General features: G+C 34.3%; 1 protein-coding gene across 1 annotated transcript in view; it reads right to left on the bottom strand.

The window, feature by feature from the left end:
* The window catches only part of LOC111046173 (E3 ubiquitin-protein ligase AMFR), a 56018-nt gene extending 38518 nt beyond the window's left edge, over positions 1-17500 (bottom strand). The window contains exon 1 of the mRNA XM_039421821.1: positions 16987-17500. Within this exon, the coding sequence (XP_039277755.1) occupies positions 16987-17268 (282 nt within the window). The 5' untranslated portion in view covers positions 17269-17500. The remainder of the gene's footprint in view (positions 1-16986) is intronic.
* Positions 17501-23558: the final 6058 nt, after the last annotated feature.

The following is a 23558-nucleotide window of genomic DNA, read 5'->3' as shown; positions in this document are numbered from 1 at the left end:
GAACACATAACATAACTTCAAAATACACTGAAATAAACTAACTAATTGAACTGATTTTTTTCAATGTATTAAATGGATATAAAAACAAATTTGTAGCCGGACTGTCAAGCTCGACTACAAACCACGAAAACGAATTCCTATCAACAACCCCTACCAACAGTCAAGTTACTAGATTCAAAATCACAAAAAACTACTTCCATTTGCTGAATAAATACTGTAAAAAACAAGCAAACCATCTATAGGCTACATTTCCAATGCAGCACTCGCTTGCACTAAGAAAAACATTTGTCGTTGCGGAATACCGCAATGCACACAACTTTCATTCTATAGCTATGACATTCCGAACAGATTAATTTTACATTTTCCGTTCCGGAAATCTGCTAGTACATTGCGTGATGAATCAACTTCAAATATTCAGATTGAACAGGACTAAGTTATTGAGATTACTAAGTACAGTAAGTAGAATGGGAAAACACTTTCACGGGGAACAAAGTGCATGTATTTATTAAACTATACTTGTTAGCAGAAAAAGCAGAGTGGATAACCACTATTACGAATGGGGAAAAGTTCATGTAGGTTATTTGTTGAAGACTATTTGTTAGGTGGTTCGCAACCCACTTAATACTATTCATCCCCAATCATCAGTATACGTCTTTCTCCAAAAAATTAAAAGTAATATTTCAAATCACTTATTGCTGAAGACTATGCAAGCCTTGTTTTACCAAACAAAATTGCTAATTATTTTTAACGTTCAAGAACAATATTGTGTGTGTTTGTAATAATTGAAACGTGATGAAAAGATAATCTACAAGAAAAACTTTATGTTCTGCTTCCTATTTTGTTGAAAAAATGCTTCTACAAAATTACTTTAGTAGAAAACTAGACATAATTATTTAAAGAAGCCTATAATTACATGGATTAGTTTCCGAGACGATGATTCAAAAAATGGTAGATTGGATCACTTGAAAAAACAAAATTACTCGTAAAAAATTCACATAGATTTGTATTTTTGGATTGCACAAAATAGAACAATAGTTCGGCCACATCTTTATGTTGCCGTCTATGGTGAAATATATTTCAAAAATTACATTTCAAAATACTGACAATGAGCCGATACTACAGCCTATACTTAATGGTATGGTAATTAGTTGAGAAATAAACACAACAAGATGATGGCATTCCCTGGTATTTTTATCATTAACTTCGAGCCCATCAAAATTATTTCAAATTGCAGGAGACAATAATACTTAACGTGATCATTAGTAAAGCAAATAATATAATTAAAAGCTTAATAGCTGGAGTCATTAATACCAAGTAAAGGAACGTCTGAATATTTTCTGCATTAAAAATACAAATGATTAGACTTCATCACAAACAAGGCTATTTTTAAATAGAATGTAGTGTTAGGCTAGTTAAACACACATCGATTTTGGACGTACAATTTTTTGTCGTCCTTAGAAATTCTATTAGGATGATGTTTGTCAAGATCCGTTTGATCTGATAGAAATCATGACGGCAAAAAATCGTACGTCCAAAAATCGATGTGTGTGTAACTGGCTTTAAGCTCCTAAATGATTATCGTGTGTAGAATGATTTTAGTTATGTCTGGACTATTTTTACGTTATGTTATAGAATCAAAAACAATCATTCATTGTTTTGTTGATAATTATCGGGGAAAATAATGAGTTGCTAAGGAAATTGATTCGAGCAGTGAAAATAGCATTCACTAGATGAACATTATGATGCTATAGCCTACTCGGCTATTCTACATAAAAAATGTGATTATAAATTGGCTTGATTTATTATTGAATTTGAATTTATGAACTCAGTTTGGTGTGATCTGACTGAATCTGATGTGCTAAACGATCGCTTGCTCGTTTGAAATGATAAATGATCGTTTATAATGAAATGATTATACGAGTACTTTCAAGATACATTATGTGTAGGATAGGATTTCACAATGGTGAAAAACAGATATTTTCACTACTGTAACATTTGTTTAAAGTTTGTATAGATCTAGTTTATGTTAAGTTGCAAGTTACAAGTAAAGTTGCATCTAAGTAATATTATACTCTGAATAAAATAGGTTGAAACCAGCCTTCCGCCTATTCAAATTTTAATCAACCACAGAGCACAAGCCCATGTGAATCAATATTATTTAATGAATGAGACAATGCTGCATAGGAATCGTTGCAAACGGCCTTTTCTATGACAATGAGTTGCATTCAGCCTGCAGCTCAGAGTCAAATAACTTGTTCATTTCCAGCCTTTGGCATAAGTGCATAACATCATAGAGAAGCAATAGCATAAGTTACGCTATTGTTTCTCTATGATATAACATGCAGCCGCTCTGCTTCGTCAATAAATAGAGGAACTCCAATCAATAGAGGATTCAACAATTCCTATTTGTATTAATTAATAAATAGAACAAAGAGCATACAAGAACATACAGCTTACAAGAACCTACATTACTATAGTGAGGTCCACGTTATAATGGCAGGGTTTGATTAGCAATGGTATTGCTATTCTTGTCTTTCATTCAACAAAGCGGATAGCGCTATCTCTTTCTCGCTTTGCTTTGTTGCCAGATCGTCTTCTAACAATGTAGAATTAATAATTAATTAACAAAATATCTCATCTTAATTATGTAAATTTATTATGAAATTATAAAAAAATATAATTTATTGCTTAATAAAATATAATTGATAATTTCAAACGAGAATGAACAGTTAATATTACATCAATAAACCTCTATCTGCTACCGTCTATAGAAGGCATTGACAAGACAGAGGTTCGGCAACGTTTTTCTATCTTTCTCCACTCCCATTATAACGTAGACCTAACTATAGGTAGGCTTACTGTATAAGTTTCTCTTTGCTCACACAGACCAAACAACGTTCTTCCGAGTACATTTGACATTTAAAACAATAATTAAATCAATTTTTCAACAAATTTCTCGCTTCACTGCCCACTTCTCTCAAAACAAAAATGTTCCTATAATGGCGAAAATTAAGTTTTCTGATCGAATAGATTCGACCTTTTTTGAGATTCAACTATTATGAGAAGGTAATTCGTATTGAATTAAATTGCATCAGCCAGTTCTCAGGGAACAGTAATAGACCTAATTTAGAAATAATAGTGACATTGCTTCTATCACGCCATTTGGAATTAGGGCGAGCGGCAGATAAGTAGGAAAGCTATAGACCTAATCCATTATTTTTTAACGTTACTGTTTCTAGAGCAGTAGCAAGCTTTAAAGTTGCAGGAGTCATTCTCAACGAATACTATAGTATCAACTATTAATATCGTACACGTGAAATTCTAACCTTATCTTGGACTTTGTCACCTATAAATTTGGAAGAAAAATAGCACAAGGTAGTCTTTATTATTTATCTACCAATGTTATTACATGAGTGTCATTTGCCCCATTTGCATTGTAAATAAATAAATAAAATAAATATTGAATTCAATGAAGCCCACAATGGATGTGTGGGTTCCCATCCGGCATACCAAACACAAACACCTTGCAAATAGGTGGGTTCTACACCTACCTTATTAACATTAATGCTTAATCGACTGATAAAGATAATAATAAATCACGGAGTAACCAGAGAGTATAGAATGTATCCATTGTATGAATGTATGTATAGAATGAGTATAGAGTAAAGGCATAGAGAAAGGGTAAGCGTAAGTTTTTCTCTGGTAATGGTATGAGTATAGAATTTATAGAATGTATGTATACATTAAGTAGAATGTATGTATATATTCCTCTCATAGAGGTTTACTTCGATGAGAGAAATTGTGTATTATAAATAGAACTGAATTAAGGACCTCGGGGCCGATAGTTCAATCTAACTAGATATTTCATACAAGGAAGCAGGATACCTTTACAAAGAAACATTTCGATTTTTCAAATTATATGATTCAAATTTCGAGATAAAGCATGAAGAATAAAATAATATTGAAATACTGTACACAATACAGAGAAGAAACATAATTTACACAAGGAATACAATCGGTTCAAGTCACGATTTCTCATTGAGAGCCCCGATTCAACAACTGAACAAGCTCTGTTGTGGGTTGGCCAAAATGTTTCTATATTATAAATTTTCCAAAATTAGTTGAAAAGAAACTTTTCAACAATACCCTGGAAGCTGGAACATTAGTAAATTTCATCCAAAACACATTATATTACTGAGAAAGTGAAGCATACAGGATATGAAAGCGAAACAAGCTTTGTGGACGAAATTTAGATAGAATTGAAACTAATATTAATTTATTTGAATGTACAATTTGGCTAGGAGCCATTGCAGCCCCTCTGACGCCAATGACTGACTCTAAAACAGAGCCTCAATGATTTTACGTTTATTTCCAATAGAAATATTATCGATTATGGAATGTACAAATGAGTATTATTCTATGCGGTTCAAATCTGTAGATGAATAATCAATAATGTAGATCTACTTCATGAATTTTTTTGAGAAGAACACATTATAGACCACGCACATTAGATTGAAGCTGATTGTGAGTGGAATATATATTTTCGATACTTTCTAATTCAATTTAATGAGATACAGTAAGTTAATGACATGTGAGTTATTTTTGTAAAGACGAGATGGTAATCAAAGTAAGATTACTTTTCACTCACTTGTACCTAAAATCTATTACTCACTAGATTGAAACAACATGATAAACAAAACAATAAAATTTAGTGTTCCATAGTGGAAAAAGACCACCAAACTAAATACTACAAGATTTTGACTAGGTACTAAAGTTGTATTTTTTCGCAAACACACAAAAAGTAACAAAGTTGTTTCAATTCGATGTTTTGTTCTCAATAACAGCACTTGTTTCTCAGTGTCTAAACAGATAGTACAGAATGTATACATTCTATATAAAAGTTTACATTCTACACTCTGTGTTTGAACAATCTGAATTTTTCACAATCTACCATAGAACATCTTTGTGAGTCAATATTGTTTGTATCAAACTGAATTTATGATTGTTGAGTGGAATTTTCCCAAAATGCTATATTAGAAATCACGTTTTTTCTCACAACTTTGAGATTGTAGCGAAGGAATAAAATGACAAAATAATATCCATTGTAGAAATTGACCGACTATTAGAACTGTATCACCAGCCTTGTTTGTACGATAGAAGTATGATGCGCAAATCTTGCTATCCTCAACATTGACCCGGTTCACAGTTCTAAGTTACAATACCGGTTGTACAAGATTTCGGTCAGTTTCCATTGATTTTTCTCACTCTCAAGTTCCTGTTACACTTTCCTTGAAACAAGCAGAGATGCAATCTAGTTTTTCCGACTTGTGCCAACAAAGTTGAGGGATGGTTTCTAAGGGAAGAGGTTCCACTCAGCGTTTCAGCAAAACTAATTTGCTACGGTAGGCCTAATGCTTTATAAGAAAGTTCTAGCTAAAACTAACACAGACATGTCGGGAGTCGTTCAGTAGCCCAAGTATTTTAACTGTTCCATCATTGTACATTTTCAAATCAATATTACATGTGAAGGATAGGTTGAATTCATTCCAAGTTAACTCAGATATTCATGGTTATAACACTAGAGGAAGGAATAACATTTCAGTTGAGAGACATAGGCTGAGTGTATTTGAGAAAACACCTACTTATAGGGGACAAAAGTTTTTTGCGAAACTTCCGGCTGATTTGAGAAGTATTGTTGAGGAAAAACAATTCAAAACAAAACTATATTCTTTTCTCAGTGAGAAGGCTTTATATGAGGTTGACGAATTCTTTTTAGAGTAAAAAATTATTATCATAATTTTATGTTATTCTGTTATTTTTCTGTGACGTTTTTCAACTGTATTACATTGTTTTTGTTATACTTTTGTTGAAAATAAAATATTATTATTATTATTATATTATTATTATTATTATTATTATTATTATTATTATTATTATTATTATTAAAAGATGGATATGAGAAGATGAACAAGTTTTTTCACACCAATTATAAAAAAGAGATACATGAATGCAAGGCTTTGAATAAGCAGATGTCAAGACATCAATCTTCAAAAAGGAGGTTTAATGAATAAGGTACTACACTAGTATTGAGAATCGAATCGAAGAATATTGATGCTGCAATCAATAATTACTGTATTATTAATAATGAGTTGTTATGTACACTGTACATCGCCTCGAATACCTGAAGAAAATTACATGCAGAACAGCGAAATGTTGTTACATAAACACTCAATGTTTCAACTGAAGGTCAAGAACGAGGACTTAATCCATCTACATCTGCAAAACCACTTTTTTCATTTTTTGTTTTTGTTAGGATAATTATTTTAAAACAATTATGAATGTTAAAAAACAAGATCAATAATAGTAATAGCTAGTAATGCAATAGAAAAATTCGCAGAGTGGACCGACTCAAGGACAACATGCAAAATAATAATACTGCAACTTACTGGTACACTAGAGAAAACGAAGGGTCATGTCTTTGGGTAAGTGAAATATAATATTACAGTATCATTTTTCTACAATAATTATGTAAGTAATAGTGGAATAATCAACTTATTCCAGATCATTGATTTTTTTTCCATCAGTAGTACGATAATTAGTTACCAGTTTATTGCATAAATTTTTACTGATGAGTCGTCGGATTAGACATTAGAAGTAAGCACATGTTAACTAAAGAATATAGACTCAGTGAGAATATTATGTAAATTGTTATGTCGAAACTAGATTTTATATAAGAGTGTGGGAAACTGGTTCCCTGCACTTGTAACCTTACCCTTCAATGAGTAAGAAATCAATTACTCGTTTACAATTGAAATGTGTGGGAATACAATTTTCCAAATCGATGGATAAACATAACAAATCAAAAATTTCAGACAAATCATAATAAATCTGTTTGAAGTCAGTCCTAAAGCATCCACCCTCTTATGGTTCTTCTTTTTTATTAATCGATTAATTGAAACATTGTATAAGGTTGAAGGCAGAGCACTCTGCGCTAATAATAATAATAATAATTTTTCCTTTCCTTTTTCCTTCGTCCTGGTACCCCCAGAAGAAGGGAGTTTATTATAGAAAATATAACAAACAAAAATGAAAAATACACTTATAAAAAGAAATCTTACAAACAAAACAAATGAAGAATAATAAAAAAAGCAAGAATGACAAAAGATAGAAGATTCCCTTTCAGTAGAACATTTCAAATATTATAAACCAGACGAATTATAAATTCTCCAAAACCTTCTAAAGAAGGTTTGACTGGAGGAGTCAAGTTTTTACATTATATTAAAAAAACCATAGAAATAGTACATTGATAATAATAATAATAATAATAATAATAAGCGCTTGATAATAACTAAATTCAATTCTATGTTGGAAATCAATTCAAGTGGATAATAAATATTTTGATACTGTACTATACTACGGATAATATAAAAGAGTGTTGCAACATGGTGTTTAATGATCCATCAATCACAATTGGAAAATTATTCAAGTATATTGGTTTAAAATCATTTTTTGATAAATCAAGGATTTTCTTCAGATATTGCAGCCTCATGAAACGTGCTATACTGAGATAAAACTATCCAAAAATTGGAGCTAACCGGTTAACAGTAGACACAATGATTTTCAGAAAGCGAAATTATAATTTAGTTATTTAATCACGTACAAAATTACATATATGGAACAGCTTCTTATAATCACGTATTAAGGCCTCTGTCTAAATCTGCTTCAATTGATGCCATCAGTAGAATACAATAATTATCAGTTTTGGGTAATAGTACTAATAGCCTAATAGTACCAAATAGTACATATACTATGTATCATGTATTAGAACATAATGTTTAAATTGATTAAATTGAATTATGTACATACTACGATATTAGTACATATAGTATGTACTAGTATGTTTTACTAGTACAACATGGTACATCTAAAATTGGTACTATAATAGTTATAGTACCAAATAGTACATGCTATGTAATGATATGCTAATAGTACATATAGCTATGTTTTATGTATTAAAAATCTGGTGTGGCGCACTCACACAACTTTCCTTGCTTTTATGAAAATTTGATCGTCTGACGCTAGTGGTCACGCGCATCTCACGTCTACTATTCAAAGATCTGAGCCAGCTGGTGACAGGACAATAACGCTGGAGATACATGAGGTCTGCTATCTCTTCATAGTGAATGATTTAATAGAATGCCAACAGTTGCCAAAAGTTTGCAATTGAATAATCTCACTTTCTCGAATTTCGAGCTTATTTTCAATTTTAGGTGAAACTGTTACTGAACATTAATTGTAGAGATTTTCATGCTCAATCTTTTCCACTTAATTTTTTTTTAAATTGTATCTGAAGCCTGATAATTGGGAATCTAAAATCAAACTTTGCATAGATGGGGCGGAGGTCCTGAAATTTTTACAGATATAGGACTTGTGGCAGTTGATAGAGCTTATCAATGAATATTTTAGGTATAAAAAATATGATAAAAATCGTACGAGCCGATTTTGAGAAAATCGCGAAAAACCCTGTCTTTGACAACATTTTCACCATTTTAGCCGCCATCTTGAATTGAATTTTGATCGAAATTGTTCGTGTCGGATCCTTATAGAGTAAGGACCTTAAGTTCCAAATTTCAAGTCATTCCGTTAATTGGGAGATGAGATATCGTGTACACAGACATACATACACTCATACACACACATACAGACCAATGCCCAAAAACCACTTTTTTGGACTCAGGGGACCTTGAAGAGTATTGAAATTTAGAAATTGGGGTACCTTAATTTTTTCGGAAAGCAATACTTTCCTTACCTATGGTAACAGGGCAAGGAAAGTAAAGAACAATGATTAAATTAATTGATTCGTTTAATTACGTATTGTACAATACATCCATTAACTAGTACAGTACTAGTTACTGTACGTACTTGTAATGTACAGTTTCGAATATTTTCAATAAACTTCGTTTTCTATCTATGAGTACTACTATAATGTGACAATTTTCAACAAAAGATGACATAACAAGAGACAGCAATCTGATGGAATGCGAAATGCCGGAGCAGAGCACGGAGCACAAGGCAAGGCAAGGCGTAGCCCTTGCTAAAGGGAGGGGCTGCTGAGCTGGGACCGTTGCCATGGCAACCACAACTTGGACCAAACCAAGCTGCCTGAGTGAGTCAGGACGCCAGCACACTCCACTCTCCACACTCCATACTACAACCAACTAATTATCACAAAAAGATGAGCTTCGTCTTCGATTCCTATTTGCAGATTTGACGCCTAGTGAGACAGCATTCTGCTATAAAATTACGTAAAAAAATTGTGACTTACATTCAATTCTGTATTAGTCAGAGTAATAAACTGTAATAATTACTCAATTTTTGCACGATATTTCCTATGTGGAAAATAGATTGATTTGGTTTGATTCGGCATGTGTATGGAGTAGACCTAGTGAAGAAGATCTTTGAAGATCTAGGTAGTGAATAAGTATCTTTTGGCTGATGAAACATTCAAATTGTCACAGTAACATAAAAAATAGTTTATTCGCTCTGAAAATTCTGACTGAAATCTATTGAAATCCATCACATTTATTCTAATAAAACACAATTTCATTTATTAGGACCCAATAATATTCTTCATTAATTTGTATGTTTTTAATTCACACAGGTATCATCAAACATGTTGATTAAAATTCTGTAGTAAATAGTAATTATTTTTGAAAATTATGAAAGGTGGAGGCCTACGAGCATCAGTAGTGTAATATAATTGAATGTGGTAATTGATATGGTTTGATAATTGAGTATGAAACACGAATAAATTGTCAGATTTATGGGTAACATATGAAAAGAATTCACAAAATTCGTATAATAATTTTTGAGTATAGAATAGAATAGAATGAGTGCCTTTATTTTCCTAGAGAGCGAAGTTAGGGCGCAGTCGGTCCTCTCTTACACTTAACTCAATATTACACACGATAACAATACAAAAAATATATAAATAATATGATAAAGAAAGAATATTCCAAACAAGTTTTTACTTTCCTTGCCCTATTACCATAGGTAAGGAAAGTATTGCTCTCCAAAAAAAATTAAGGTACCCTAATTTCATGTGTTCTATACGTTTCAAGGTCCCCTGAGTCCAAAAAAATTATTTTTGGGTGTTGGTCTGTGTGTGTATGTATGTGTGTGTGTGTGTGTGTGTGTATGTCTGTGAACACGATAACTCCATTCCTAATTAACCGATTGACTTGAAATTTTAAACTTAAGGTCCTTATACCATGAGGATCCGACAATAAGAAATTTAATAAAATCCAATTCAAGATGGCGGATAATTACTAAAAAACCATGTTTTTCACGTTTTTCTCGAAAACGGCTCTAACGATTTTCTTCAAATTTATACCATGGATAGCTATTTATAAGCCCTATCAACTGACATGAGTCTCATTTTTGAGAAAATTTCAGGAGCTCCGTAATATTCTTGAGAAAAATGGCGGATAATGACTAAAAATCCATGTTTTTCACGGTTTTCTCGAAAACGGCTTTAACGATTTCCTTCAAATTTATACTATGGATAGCTATGTATAAGCCCTATCAACTGGCATAAGTCTCATTTCTGGGAAAATTTCAGGAGCTCCGTAATATTCTTGAGAAAAATGGCGGATAATGACTAAAAATTCATGTTTTTCACCGTTTTCTCGAAAACGGCTCTAACGATTTTCTTCAAATTCATACCATGGATAGATATTCATAAGCACTATCAACTGGCATGAGTCTCATTTCTGGGAAAATTACATGAGCTCCGTAATATTCTTGAGAAAAATGGCGGATAATGACTAAAAAACCATGTTTTTCACGGTTTTCTCGAAAACGGCTTATACGATTTTCTTCAAATTCATACCCTGTATAGTTATTTATCAGCTCTATCAATTGGCATGAGTCTCCTTTCTGGGAAAACAATGGGGGGTCCACCCCATCCTTGGGAAATGGACTTAGTAACCTCCTTCTCGTGCATGATGTAGGTAGGTAGCGCAGTTCATAAAAAGAACACATAGTCGAGATATTTCATCTGTAGAACAGCTGTTTTGACGACTTTAAAAAAATGATGACTAAAAAAATCATCGAATTTCACAATTATTCACACAAAGAAAAAGTACTTTGAAAACAATTATACAGAAGTCTGATCGTAGTTTCAAATATGAGCAAGGAAAGTTGTGTGAGTGTACCACACCAGATTTTTTGAGTATAAGAGCAAATAAGCAAAATATTTTGAAACAGATTTTATTTATTTAGTCCTCTTATCATACAAGACCTCTACTAAGTTTACATAGAAACTACTGTAAGACAATGTGAGTTTGAATTCCAGATTGATTGAAGCCGATGAAATACAAAAATATGTTTACGTTCTCCAAACATTATGAAACGTGGCGGTAATAATAGTGCTGCTGATAAACATACATGCTCTAGACTCGAGAACTATTGTTTCAAACAATGCTCCACTTATTAGACTAGTGTTTTCTTTTCAAATAAATATTATGTTGCTTTAATGTCAAGCTATTGGGAAGTCACGGAATATGGGGGAAGAGTCCTTGCGTCATAAACTAAATTGATAAAATTGAAATTATCTGTTCAATAGTTCAGAACTAAATGAAATGGGGTTAAATTGTTTATGATGCGATACAAACAGACAATAGATTGAAAATCAAAAAATCGGATTCAGTTGTTTATGATACGATACAAACAGGCCTTTGATTGAATAGAATGTGATCGAATGATTCAAATTCTGAATCATCCGATGGAAGATAATAAATAACCCGATAACAACTGTATCATGACTGCACCGCTCTCGTTCAATTCAGATAAATTTTGGGTACTTGAATTGTCTAGAGCTTCATGTCACTAAATTATTAGAAAATAATGATTGATGCATTTATTACCAAGAATTTTAGTACCGGTAATGAACATGATCACTCATAAGCAATAATTGTATCTATTCATCAACTAGAACGAATTGTGGAAATTTATGAAATTGACAAACAGTTATTAGTTTAGAAATGAAAAATATTGTCATATTATGTCTCAGCTTATTGCAATAGTTTTTTGATAAAACTAATATGGTTCGATATTACATTTTTAGCTATTCCTACTCACAATTAGGCTACATGTAGGTATTTTATAAAGACATTACATTACATGTACTTTTTAGAGTCACATAATATAAATTCAAGATATCAGTATATCTTGTGAGTTAATATTCATATTACTCGAGATCTAGTATTTATAATGAAACTGCAAGGTTTAATAGAAAAAAGACAATCTAGTAAAATGCTTAAATTCTTGCGCAAACCGGTGCAAAACACATGACGGCGACCACGACAGGAGCGGGAGAATTTTCAAGCCGTGGTTAAATAGTTTAATTATCGCCGTCACAATCATGCGATTCGCACTAGTGTAAGCGAGGCTTTCCCAAAATCTGAATTAGCGAGATTTAATATATTGATGACAATTTTATTTCGATTAATGCTATCACAGAATGGTGCTTTAAAACACGACATTTTCACAATGTATTGCATCATATAAAGTCTTTATTGATTTAGGTAATCACCTACAGTACTTTTTAAAGGATGATATCACCTACTTAAGAAACAGAGACAAGTTCGTTAGCAGATTGCATCATTACTTGGGGAGTTTCGACAATAATCGGGGGATGATTGAACCCCGAAAAGGGGAGCCGATGTCGGGGGAGGCTCAATTATTCAGAGAATAAACCTTAATTCGACACTCGATAAACGATGTACTATCACGAGAAGCCTGATTTAATAGTGCAGCACTTTTCCCCAATCGATATGGAATTAGTTCGTCCAACACTCCAGTCAGACAGTCCGGCACATTTCAGTGACAGCACGAGCAATCATCTTTTGAACGAATTAGAATTGATTTATTTCCCACCGAGCACTTTGAGGTTTTTTCTGTTTCACTACTCTTTACCCCCTTTCTTCCATACGCGATTCCGGCTTATAATCGTACAGTACTGCACAGATAAAAAAACCAACTCGATAATCCACAAACTAGTTAGAGTATTCCTCGATCGTACGTAGCCTGAAGACTTAAATAGACTTGTTCATTTAGTTGATAGTTGTATATTTTAGAAAAACATTCAGTTAGAATAGCTATCGATAGTACTTTTAACCAACAACTTTAGTTGGACTTGGTTTATTGTTGAATATTTTAGTAAAAGCGTTTAGTTGAAAAATCCATCGAAAAATTCTTAAACTATGAGCATCTTCAAGCCATAATTTGTAGAATCTCCAGATTGGGAGCACTTGTGTTTCCCTCATTCTATTTCCAGAAGATGCGATCTCAATGAGCCCTGTTTCTATTTTGGTAGAAGTCGATTCCTGCCATACTCTACACTACACTTTGATAATTGTTTCGGATGCTACGGTTCGAAAAACGGAATCACTTTGCAGATGATGTGCGGTGAGATGAATAGTGGAAATAATCAAAGATTATGAAATAAATATTAAAAATCTGGTGTGGCGCACTCACACAACTTTCCTTGCCGTTATGAAAATTGATCACCTGACGCTAGTTTTCACGCGCATCTCAAGTCTACTATTCTAAGATCTGAGCCAGCTGGTGACAGGACAATAACGCTGCAGACACACTGCTATCTCTTCATAGTGAATCTATCTATATATATATAAAAGCGAAATGGCACTCACTCACTCACTCACTCACTCGCATAACTAAAAATCTACCGGACCAAAAACGTTCAAATTTGGTAGGTATGTTCAGTTGGCCCTTTAGAGGCGCACTAAGAAATCTTTTGGCAATATTTTAACTCTAAGGGTTGTTTTTAAGGGTTTAAAGTTCGTCTTTTAGCATGTATATTCTTCTTCTCCCAATCTCTCAATTATAATTGAAATTTCCATATCATAGTTACTATAGAACTATAATCTAGATAGAGTACCTCTTGAAACAGTTTTTAACTGGCAACTAAAAATAATTTTGTCAGGTTGGCATTAAGTTGAGTTGTCTTTGTTAGGTTGGCACCAAGTTGAAGATTTAAATGCATTTATCGCGGAAAAATATTGATTGGGCACTGCTACTTCAATCCTGGGAATATTATATTACTAGCAGTCAGGCTCGCTTCGCTCGCCGTATCCGTCTAGCCAGACCCCCGGCTGGATCGTCCAGAATGAGATCAGCAGGCTCACTTCGCTCGCCTGCATTTTTATCATATTTAGGACAATCCAGTCGGGGTCCACTAAACGAATATGGCGATCGAAGCAAGCCTGACTGCTAGTGATTTAATATAATCAACAGTTGCCACTCTTTGCAATGAATATCACATTTCGAACTTATTTCCATTTTTAGGTGAAAATGTTACTAAATATTAATTGTAGAGATTCCATGCTCAATCCTTTCCACTTGAAATTTTTTGTTTAAATTGTATCTGAAGACTGATAATTGGGAATCCAAAATCAAACTTTGCATAGATGGGGCGAGGCTCCTGAAATTTTACAGATATGGGACTTGTGGCAGTTGATAGAGCTTATCAATGACTATTTTAGGTATAATTTGATCAAAATCGTTGGAGCCGTTTTGAGAAAATCGCGAAAAACCCTGTTTTTGACAACATTTTTGCCATTTTAGCCGCCATCTTGGATTGCATTTGATTGAAATTGTTCGTGTCGATATTTAGTGTAAGGACCTTAAGTTCCAAATTTCAAGTCTTCCGTTGATTGGGAGACCAGATATCGTGTACACAGACGAACATACACTCATACCCACACACACATACAGACCAATACCCAAAAACCACTTTTTGGACGCAGGGGACCTTGAAACTAATAGAAATTTAGAAATTGAGGTAGGCTACTTAATTTTTTTCGGAAAGCAATACTTTCCTTACTTATGGTAATAGGGCAAGAAAAGTAAAAACTAGTATGCTCAATATAAAATCTGAATGAAATTGACTAGAATATTCGATGAGTTATTACAGACATTTTCATGGAAAACCATCTATATTTTGAATACGCAAAGTACAGTGGTAGAGTATATTAGAGTACAGTGGCCGGATTTATTAGAATAGTCAATTTTCTAAAAATAAATTCCACTTAGGCTAATCAACATAAGATTAATTCAATCTATTAGGGCCCAAATACGCAGTCTGCAAAAGACTGCAGACAGACGTCTACAGAAGCCAGAAGACAGACGGGGAAAAAATACCTTCCCAGGAGCCCGAATGTTACAACGCACGCAGACGCCCACTTGTGTCCACATTGGGGGTGTTTATTCACGTCTGCAAGCTGGCGTTGGCTTTATTCCGTATGTCTGCTGCTGTATGCGTTTGCTATTAGTAGGTTGGATATTTAACAAATTTTCATCAAAATTAGATAATCACTTATGTTATTGTTCTTTTTCAATTTAGCACTTTTTTGTGGATTTCCACAAAACTACTTCATAGGGTAGTTTTATTAGGCTATATAGAATCACAAGTACCCTTTAATTTTCTTTGATTACACATTTCAGGTGGTGCACAATGCAATAATAAGTAAGGAGGTCTATTGTGCATTGTGCACCAATTGAAATTTGTCATTACAGAAAATAAATACTAATGCTTTCTTCCCAATTTGATTCCCTATTAGACTCATGACAATTAAATAATATAATAATACTATAAACACTCAAATAATAGGCTATCTATTGGTCATACAATTGACTTTGTGAAGTGTAAAGGGCGCATGGACCGGTTTATTTCAGCACAATTTGCTAATTAGGCCTACATGAGAGTTGACCTGTAAATGCTAATAGTGAAAATTAAAATTCAAAAACTATATTGACACTACAGTATTAGATAGTTAATAACGTTTTTTTTTTTTTTTTATATAGGATTAAGAATGAAGGCAGATTATTTATTAGCATTATCAATTATGCCTTATTAATTTTTGGAGTTTGTCAAAAATGTAAGTCGAGGAAGTCAGTGTAATACAAGGACTTGACTCCAGTGTAAAGAGAAAAAAAACTTTATGATGGAATTTGAATTGAAATAGTTATCAAATATTAATTGAAGTGGTATTTTTTGTATTAATTGTGAATCACGAATCATAGATTTGTAGTTACGTGATGGGAAGGATATATATTATGATTACGGTAAGAGAGATTAATAAAACCTATAAGTTACTGTAGTTATGTTTGTGTACAAATCATTAGACAGGATTTTGAGATAATAAAGTAGCTCATCTGTTAGCGGTCCTTGATATAAGTCTGCTGCTTTAGCACTTTATCTACTTTGATAAGGAGTTTGCTAAGCTAAAAGACGAAGAATGACGTAAACATGTTCTCATTTGATAAAAGTCTAAGGTATTCATTCAGCCGACAGCCAAAATTAGTTGTCTTAAAAACTAATTTAAAATTCTAGAATGATTGAAAAAGATATTCAACTACCAGCAATCCATGCCCATGACTAAATCTACAATTCTAGTTATTAATATTATGATTTTTATACCATGAAGAGTATTTTTATACCATTTCAACTAATTACAAAAACGTATTTAACAGTAGAATTATTAACATAAAAATGTCTTTAAATAAAGCACAAAGAATGCACATAGTAATTCACTATTATGATGAGATTAGGTATAAGAATTTTTTGTAAGAGTTATCAATCAAGAACTGTATGAAAATGAAGTGAGATAGTAGGCCTAGAATGAACCAAAAGTGCATGCAGTTTTGTTCTTAGAGTGATGTCAATTCATAATCTTTTATTTAGCCTATCAATGATGAATGAATAGCCAAATTTTGTTTATCTTCCTTTCAAGAAAGTGCAACATATTTTTAGCTGTTATATTTTTATTTCTGGTGCACCTCAGATAAAAGCTAACCTAAAAACATCTACGACGTGTTGTCGCCCCCCGCAAACTACCACAATAAGCTTACCTATCTTGAATAAGCTTAAGAATGAAGAAAGTAGCTTTTGATATCACTTACCCAAATACAGATTGGCTCCTGCACCATAAATGAAACAACATCGCTGAGACAGGAGAAAACTGTGGATTTCTGTTTCAGTTCTTCAATGAAAAAATTTGAATCAATTTGTGTGGCATCTAAAGTTTCTCCAACCGAACCCTGGGATGTTGAATTTACTTTCCAATTGGGGTCACGTGTAGAGTGAGCTGCATAGTAAACTGAACATGATAATAAAACAGCACTAATTGCAGTATAAACCCTAAGACTAGGTAAGGGTAGTCTTTCAAGTAGTATCACTGGCATTTTCACTTATATTATCAAACAACGTACACCACAAAGTACACAACCTAGAATCACACTTGGATGTTGATGGATCGGATAAATTGAACTGGATAAGTACGGAATTAATCACACTTAACAAACGTTTCAAGAAATAATATTGAATAAAAAGTGTATAATATTCATATTACACCACATCGTCACGTTGATGCTTCTCGTAGGAGAGATTGGCCGAGATTGCAGCTTGGTTTGTTCAATGCCTTCTATACATAGGGCAGGCGTGCGCACTCGTCCAATCACACTACAGATTGATAAAACTGCTCAATGCCGCGCTTTTTGAATGTACATACAACGAATCCAAAAATATTACTTCCTTAAATATTACATTAAACTTGACAGACGTTTATAAAAATTGTAAACCAATAATAAGAAACTCTATTAGATATTTCAACATTCATAGAAGATTATATAAAAAAAAACATTTTTATTTATGTTTTGGTAAACTACTGCTATTTTATGCTTATCATTTTTGTAAGCAGATCAAAACCGTTTTATTAAATTTTAATTTTTTGTAATTTGCTGGTTTTAAAAAAATTGCTTTGAGTCTTATGAATTTAATCTCTATTCTGCGTTAAGATTAATAAATTTATATTCTTAAAAAAATAAACAAATTATGTAATATTAAGGTGAAATGAAAACTATATTGTCAGTTCCACATAATTTATTTTAGCCAAACGATCATGGTAATCGTTAACATTTTTCTTTTCCTTATCAGGATCATCAGTTAAAACCCAAAGGAAGGTACTACAGCCTATACTCTATAGAAAAACTATTATAATCTTAAATAGTAAGAGCAGGACTTCCTATTATACTACTTCATAGTATATAGGAGGTCCTAGTAAGAGTAGTGGAATGCTTTCACTATAACCAAATATTAAAAAATGTATAGTGTGACTTGCACTAGTAATGTCTTACTCAACATTACTTAGCATCCCCTATAAGTAATGTTGAAATGGGACGGTCTCACTTCTTATAGATTTTGGTTCATCCTCCCCGTTGAAATGTGTGCTCTTACTTATCAATAAATTATGTTGCCGCATAGCATATTATCTGGCAATGAGATACATTTCAATTTCCCAAAAATACTTATCTTGGATTTGTAGAAATTTCTGGTATATTATAAAAAACACCATACCGGTATTTAGCAATAGACCATACTACAGTCTGGACGAGTTTGTAGACGAGCACACCTACAGACCATAAGGAATAAATGACCCCTAAAAAAGGGAAGATGAATAGATGATTACCGCAGCCCTGGCTGCTGGTGAAGACTACAACAGAAGTATCAAGTAAGTAAGTTTGATACTGTATTCTGGTTGTTGTTTGTATTTTTTCAAAACCTACAAACTATTTGGTATAGTAGGTAGCGGAGGTAGAAAATGATAGAGTTATCTGCTTTGTCTAATGACAGACAAAGAAAGCAAACCAAAGTTAATCAGGTGCTGACTTAACGTATATATATATATGCATATGCATACATAGGCCAAAATTAGAAAAAAAACATAATTTTACACTTAATATTTCAAATACCATAGAATTTAGAATGTTCTGGAGCCACTGACATGCATCTTCTCCAGCATCATGGAGGGCCGACAGCCCTCCATGATAGGAGTGTTGTGGACACTCAGATATTAGGTGGTTCATTGATTGGATTTGTCCACAATGGCACGAGATCAGATGTGTATCCCCATGCTGTCATCAGCTCAGCACACCTTCCCACCTGCGTCCTGAACCGGTTAAGGCCACACCACTCTCTACGTCTCAGCTGGGTGCCAGGAACAATGTTATTAGGGTCATCCACAAGGCCTTTGTTCCTGACCTCTCTCTCTTGACTTAACGTGAATCTCACTAAGGGTAGACAAACACCAGTTAAGACAAGACTAGTCACGATTAGTCACAATACTTCACATAGTTGCTTATGAAGCAACACACACCGATTAGCCATTGCAATTAGACATGTCTTCATAAGCAACTATGTTAAGACAACAGTTAGTAATTCAGTATATTCAGTCCATGACCGGCAGTCGCCAGACAGACTTCGTCAAAATATAAAACAATCAATTCAATACACAAATAACTAGCGATGGCTGCAGATAGGTTGTTTCGTGTGGCTCTGTAGATGGACTGCCATACTAAATTATGAAACAATCTCAAACTGGTCCACAAGTCCACTGGTCTCATCATCTCTCAATGAGTAGAGAGGGTAGTTGATGAGTTTTTCACGTACCAGCCTACAAAACTTCCCATACTCCAGCTCAAGAACACAAGATTGGCCGGCAGTGATCCAGGTAATGCGATGACGTGATGACACGAAGAACTTTCTTCTGTAGAAGGAGAATCCTTTCACAGCTACCTGCATGGCCCCATAGTACTATTCCATAGCTAATATGACTATCGAACAGCCCATGGTAGGCTGTAATTAAGTAGTTGGTAGGCACATGATGCTTCAGCTTCCGCATCAAAAACGTCACCCTGGCCAGTCGATTGCACAGCATGCCAATATGTCGATTCCACGATAGAGTGGGGTCCATCACAAAACCCAAGAGTTTGACCTCCGCCTCACCATGAGCCTGACCATGCCTCAAGGTGCACAACAGGTTCTGTGTTTTCCCCTCATTTAGACAAAGTTTGTTTGATTTAAACCACTGGCAAGCCTCTTCTACAAGAAGATTAGACTGGGCAACAGCAGTTTGGGGGTCCTCATCCTGGGCCAGCAGGGTGGTATTATCAGCGAACAATAAGGCTCTTCGATGCACACTGAAGTCGTTGATGAATACAAGGAACAACAGAGGACCAAGAATCGATCCCTGCGGCACTCCGTAGATCACCTCCTTCGACCGTGATTCCGCACCATTCACCGATGTGACCTGCATTCTATTGGAGAGGTAATCTTCCATGGTTTTCAGGGGAACTCCACTTATCCCATACCTCTTCATTTTACCCAATAGTATGTCATGCGAGACACAGTCGAATGCCTTGGTCAAATCACACAAAGCAACGGAGACCGACTGCCTGCCCTCCATTGCCCCAAGAACCGACTCCACTCAATACCGCACAGCTCCCATGGTTGATCTCCCCTGACAGAATCCATACTGGTGAGGTTGGAAGATGGAATTACTCTCAAAATACCGTGAAAGCTGAACATACATCACCGATTCCATGAGTTTGCCAAATACAGGAATTATCGAGACTGGCCTGAAATTCGACAATTCATTAGGTTCACCTTTCTTGAAGATTGGAATTATTGTCCTTGATGTCTTCAGCTCCTTGGGGAAAACTCCAGAATCCAAGCAGTCATTATTCAAATTACACAGTGGTACAGCTAAAACATCAACTATTGACTTCAATACCACTGATGAGATTCCATGGATGTCAGGACTTGTTGAGCTCTTGTATCCCTTGAATATTTTTATCAGGTCTACAGGGGAAATTCTCTCCCACTTCACAAAACTGCAAGTATTGACAGGAACATGATTCACTGCATCATCAGGTGAACCGGTGAGAGCCTCCACTATCCCAGCCACTGAGTGAATAAAGAAATTGTTGAAGTCATCAGGACTTGTACCTCCTGACAGTACAACTTTCTTGCTTTCAGAGCTGTTGATAACATTCCAGCTGCCTTGCATGGGTTTGGAGCATTCCTAATACGACCCTCATTCCAGATTCTCTTTGAGTTGACAATATCCTGTTGATATATCTTCTTCAGTCTGAGGTAAGCTGAATAGAACTTGTTTCTATCCTCTGCAGTTACGGCATTCTTGTACATATTGTTGGCAATAATAACAAGTGTTCTAATACTAGCCAAGTCTGCTGTATACCATGACTGAAGGGTTCATTTCTTCTCCCAGTAAACCACCTCACTCTTTTTGGGAAGAAGTCGTCAAACATACTGATGAACCTCTGGAAGAAATTACTGAAAGAAATTCTCGGATCACAATAATTGATGCAGAGACTCCAGTTGACTCTCCCAAGCATTCCAACAAAAACAGGTACTGTAAGTTGTTTTCATCAATTCTCCTATGTGTGAACCTGTATTTACAGATCCATTCAGGATTGACTCTTTCTGCTTTGGACAGGCCAACATCTATAAGCTGGGCCTGATGATCACTTCAACAACATAGTCAAGACAAGACATGATCAGACACATTCAGTCACAATACTTCACATTGTTGCTTATGACGCAACTCACACTGATTAGTCATTGCAATTAGACATATCTTCATACTATGAAGACAACTATGTGAAGTATTGTGACTGAACGTGTCTGATCATGTCTTGTCTTGACTAACTGGTGTGCTCCTAGCCTAAGTATCGAGTTTAACTATTCTGATTGATGGATAGACAACCAAAACGTGCTTGGTTAAGAAAGTTATTGAAAATCGTTCATAAATTACGGTCTCAAGTAGTATTAGGTCTAAGTATCGAGTTTAACTATTCTGATTGATGGATAGACAACCAAAACGTGCTTGGTTAAGAAAGTTATTGAAAATCGTTTATAAATTACGGTCTCAAGTAGTGGACATGAAGCATAGCGGGTATATTGAAGTTGCAGTTTTTTATTTGTTTTTGTGAGGGGCTATAACTACTCTAAGGGATGAAACAATTTCATATTCCAGTGGTCCGATAGAATGGAAAGCAGTGATCGGACATTACGGCGAGCTTACGCAACATCTTTATGCATGGTATAAATAAAAATTAAATTTTAAAATGAATAGAGTACTCGAATAAGCCCATACGCCTCAGTTTCAATCGCTGCGCGATCTTAGGTAGAAACGTAGCATTCCCGTTTCGATTGTCATCTATGGCCCGGTTGCACAAAAGTCAGTTAAATTTTAACCGTGAGAAGGCCTTTTAGAAAAGACGGCTTCCCTGATTGGTTCTCGTGAAATTAATCACGGTTAAAATTTAAACGGCTTTTGTGCAACCGGGCCTATTTTTATTATCCATCATCTCATTACACATGTATAAATTAAATAGTCTGTCACAGACTTGATACAGTGTTTACTATACTGTAGCACGGAGTAGTCTTTCCTTCTTCTGTGACTGTAGTAAACATAATCAGTTATCAGTCTTAATAGCTTATTTTATTTTATACATTGAAAATCACAATATCATTCTCAACTCATGAATGATTAGAAAATGTACAACAGGCTTAAAGCCCAAAACTGTTCCTTTCCCAAATTTTCATAGAATTTAGTGGACTATAATATAAAATTTTACAGTGTTATATTTTTAAACATGAAACAGTTTTGGGCTATCATGTCTGTTGTTTCCAAAATTGCATTGATTGTTTAAGAAATTAATAAATAAATAGGGTTAAAGAAACGCCGCCGAAAACAATGGATGGACAGGTAGAAGTTCTAGAGACCCTTCAGTGGTCACCTATTGTCATTGAATTTCCACTCCGAGCAATATATTGATGGACCAGTGTGGTTACTTGAAGGCACTTTCAGCTGTAAACCAGTGGTAGCATAGAGTGATAGGATAAACACACACATTACTATCGATGACAGGAACAAATTAAGTCAAACGTAAGTGGTGTGTAAAGCCCACATCGATTTTTGGACGAACATTTGTTAACCGTCCTTATAAATTCTACGAGATTGAATGGGATTTGACAAACACATGATACACATCATATGTTTGCCAAGTGTATTAAATCTAATAGAATTTGAAAGGACGCCAAAAAATCGTACGTTCAATAAGTATCGATTCTATGTAACTCAAGTTGGTCTGTATACAGCTTGTGAGCAAGTTGAGTTTCATCAAATGAACCATTGGGAATAATACAGTAATTACAAGTACTTGATCACTGATTTACATTCAATAATTGCAGAAAATACAAGTAACAGATGTAAGGTGCAAAATAATAGATAATTTTTGGTGCTACCAGCTAGAATTGCCTTCAAGAAAGCACACGGGCCACTAATGAGAGTAATGAAGCGGAAACAGAGGACAATAAAGTATGCTAGTCGAGAGTTAGAGGATGCACCTTTTTGGAACAATAGCTCAGTGCACAGGTAGCGCTGCCCGGTCTCCTTTCTTTTACCCAATAAACAGACAAGAAGCTACTGATTTAGGTATATTTTATGATTTGCTCCCTGCAAAGATCTAAAAATATCTCAGACAAAAATAATAACAACAAACGTACTATCACCTACCGCGTTTCCTAGCCACTATTGAAATTCTCAACTGAATACTATATGAGTGCAATAAAGAATATTGATAAGAGGTAGATTGAGTTATTATATCAA

Source organism: Nilaparvata lugens, chromosome 2 (genome assembly GCF_014356525.2).
Source record: "Nilaparvata lugens isolate BPH chromosome 2, ASM1435652v1, whole genome shotgun sequence".
NCBI lineage: Eukaryota > Metazoa > Arthropoda > Insecta > Hemiptera > Delphacidae > Nilaparvata > Nilaparvata lugens.
This window is presented reverse-complemented; position numbering and strand designations above follow the sequence as displayed.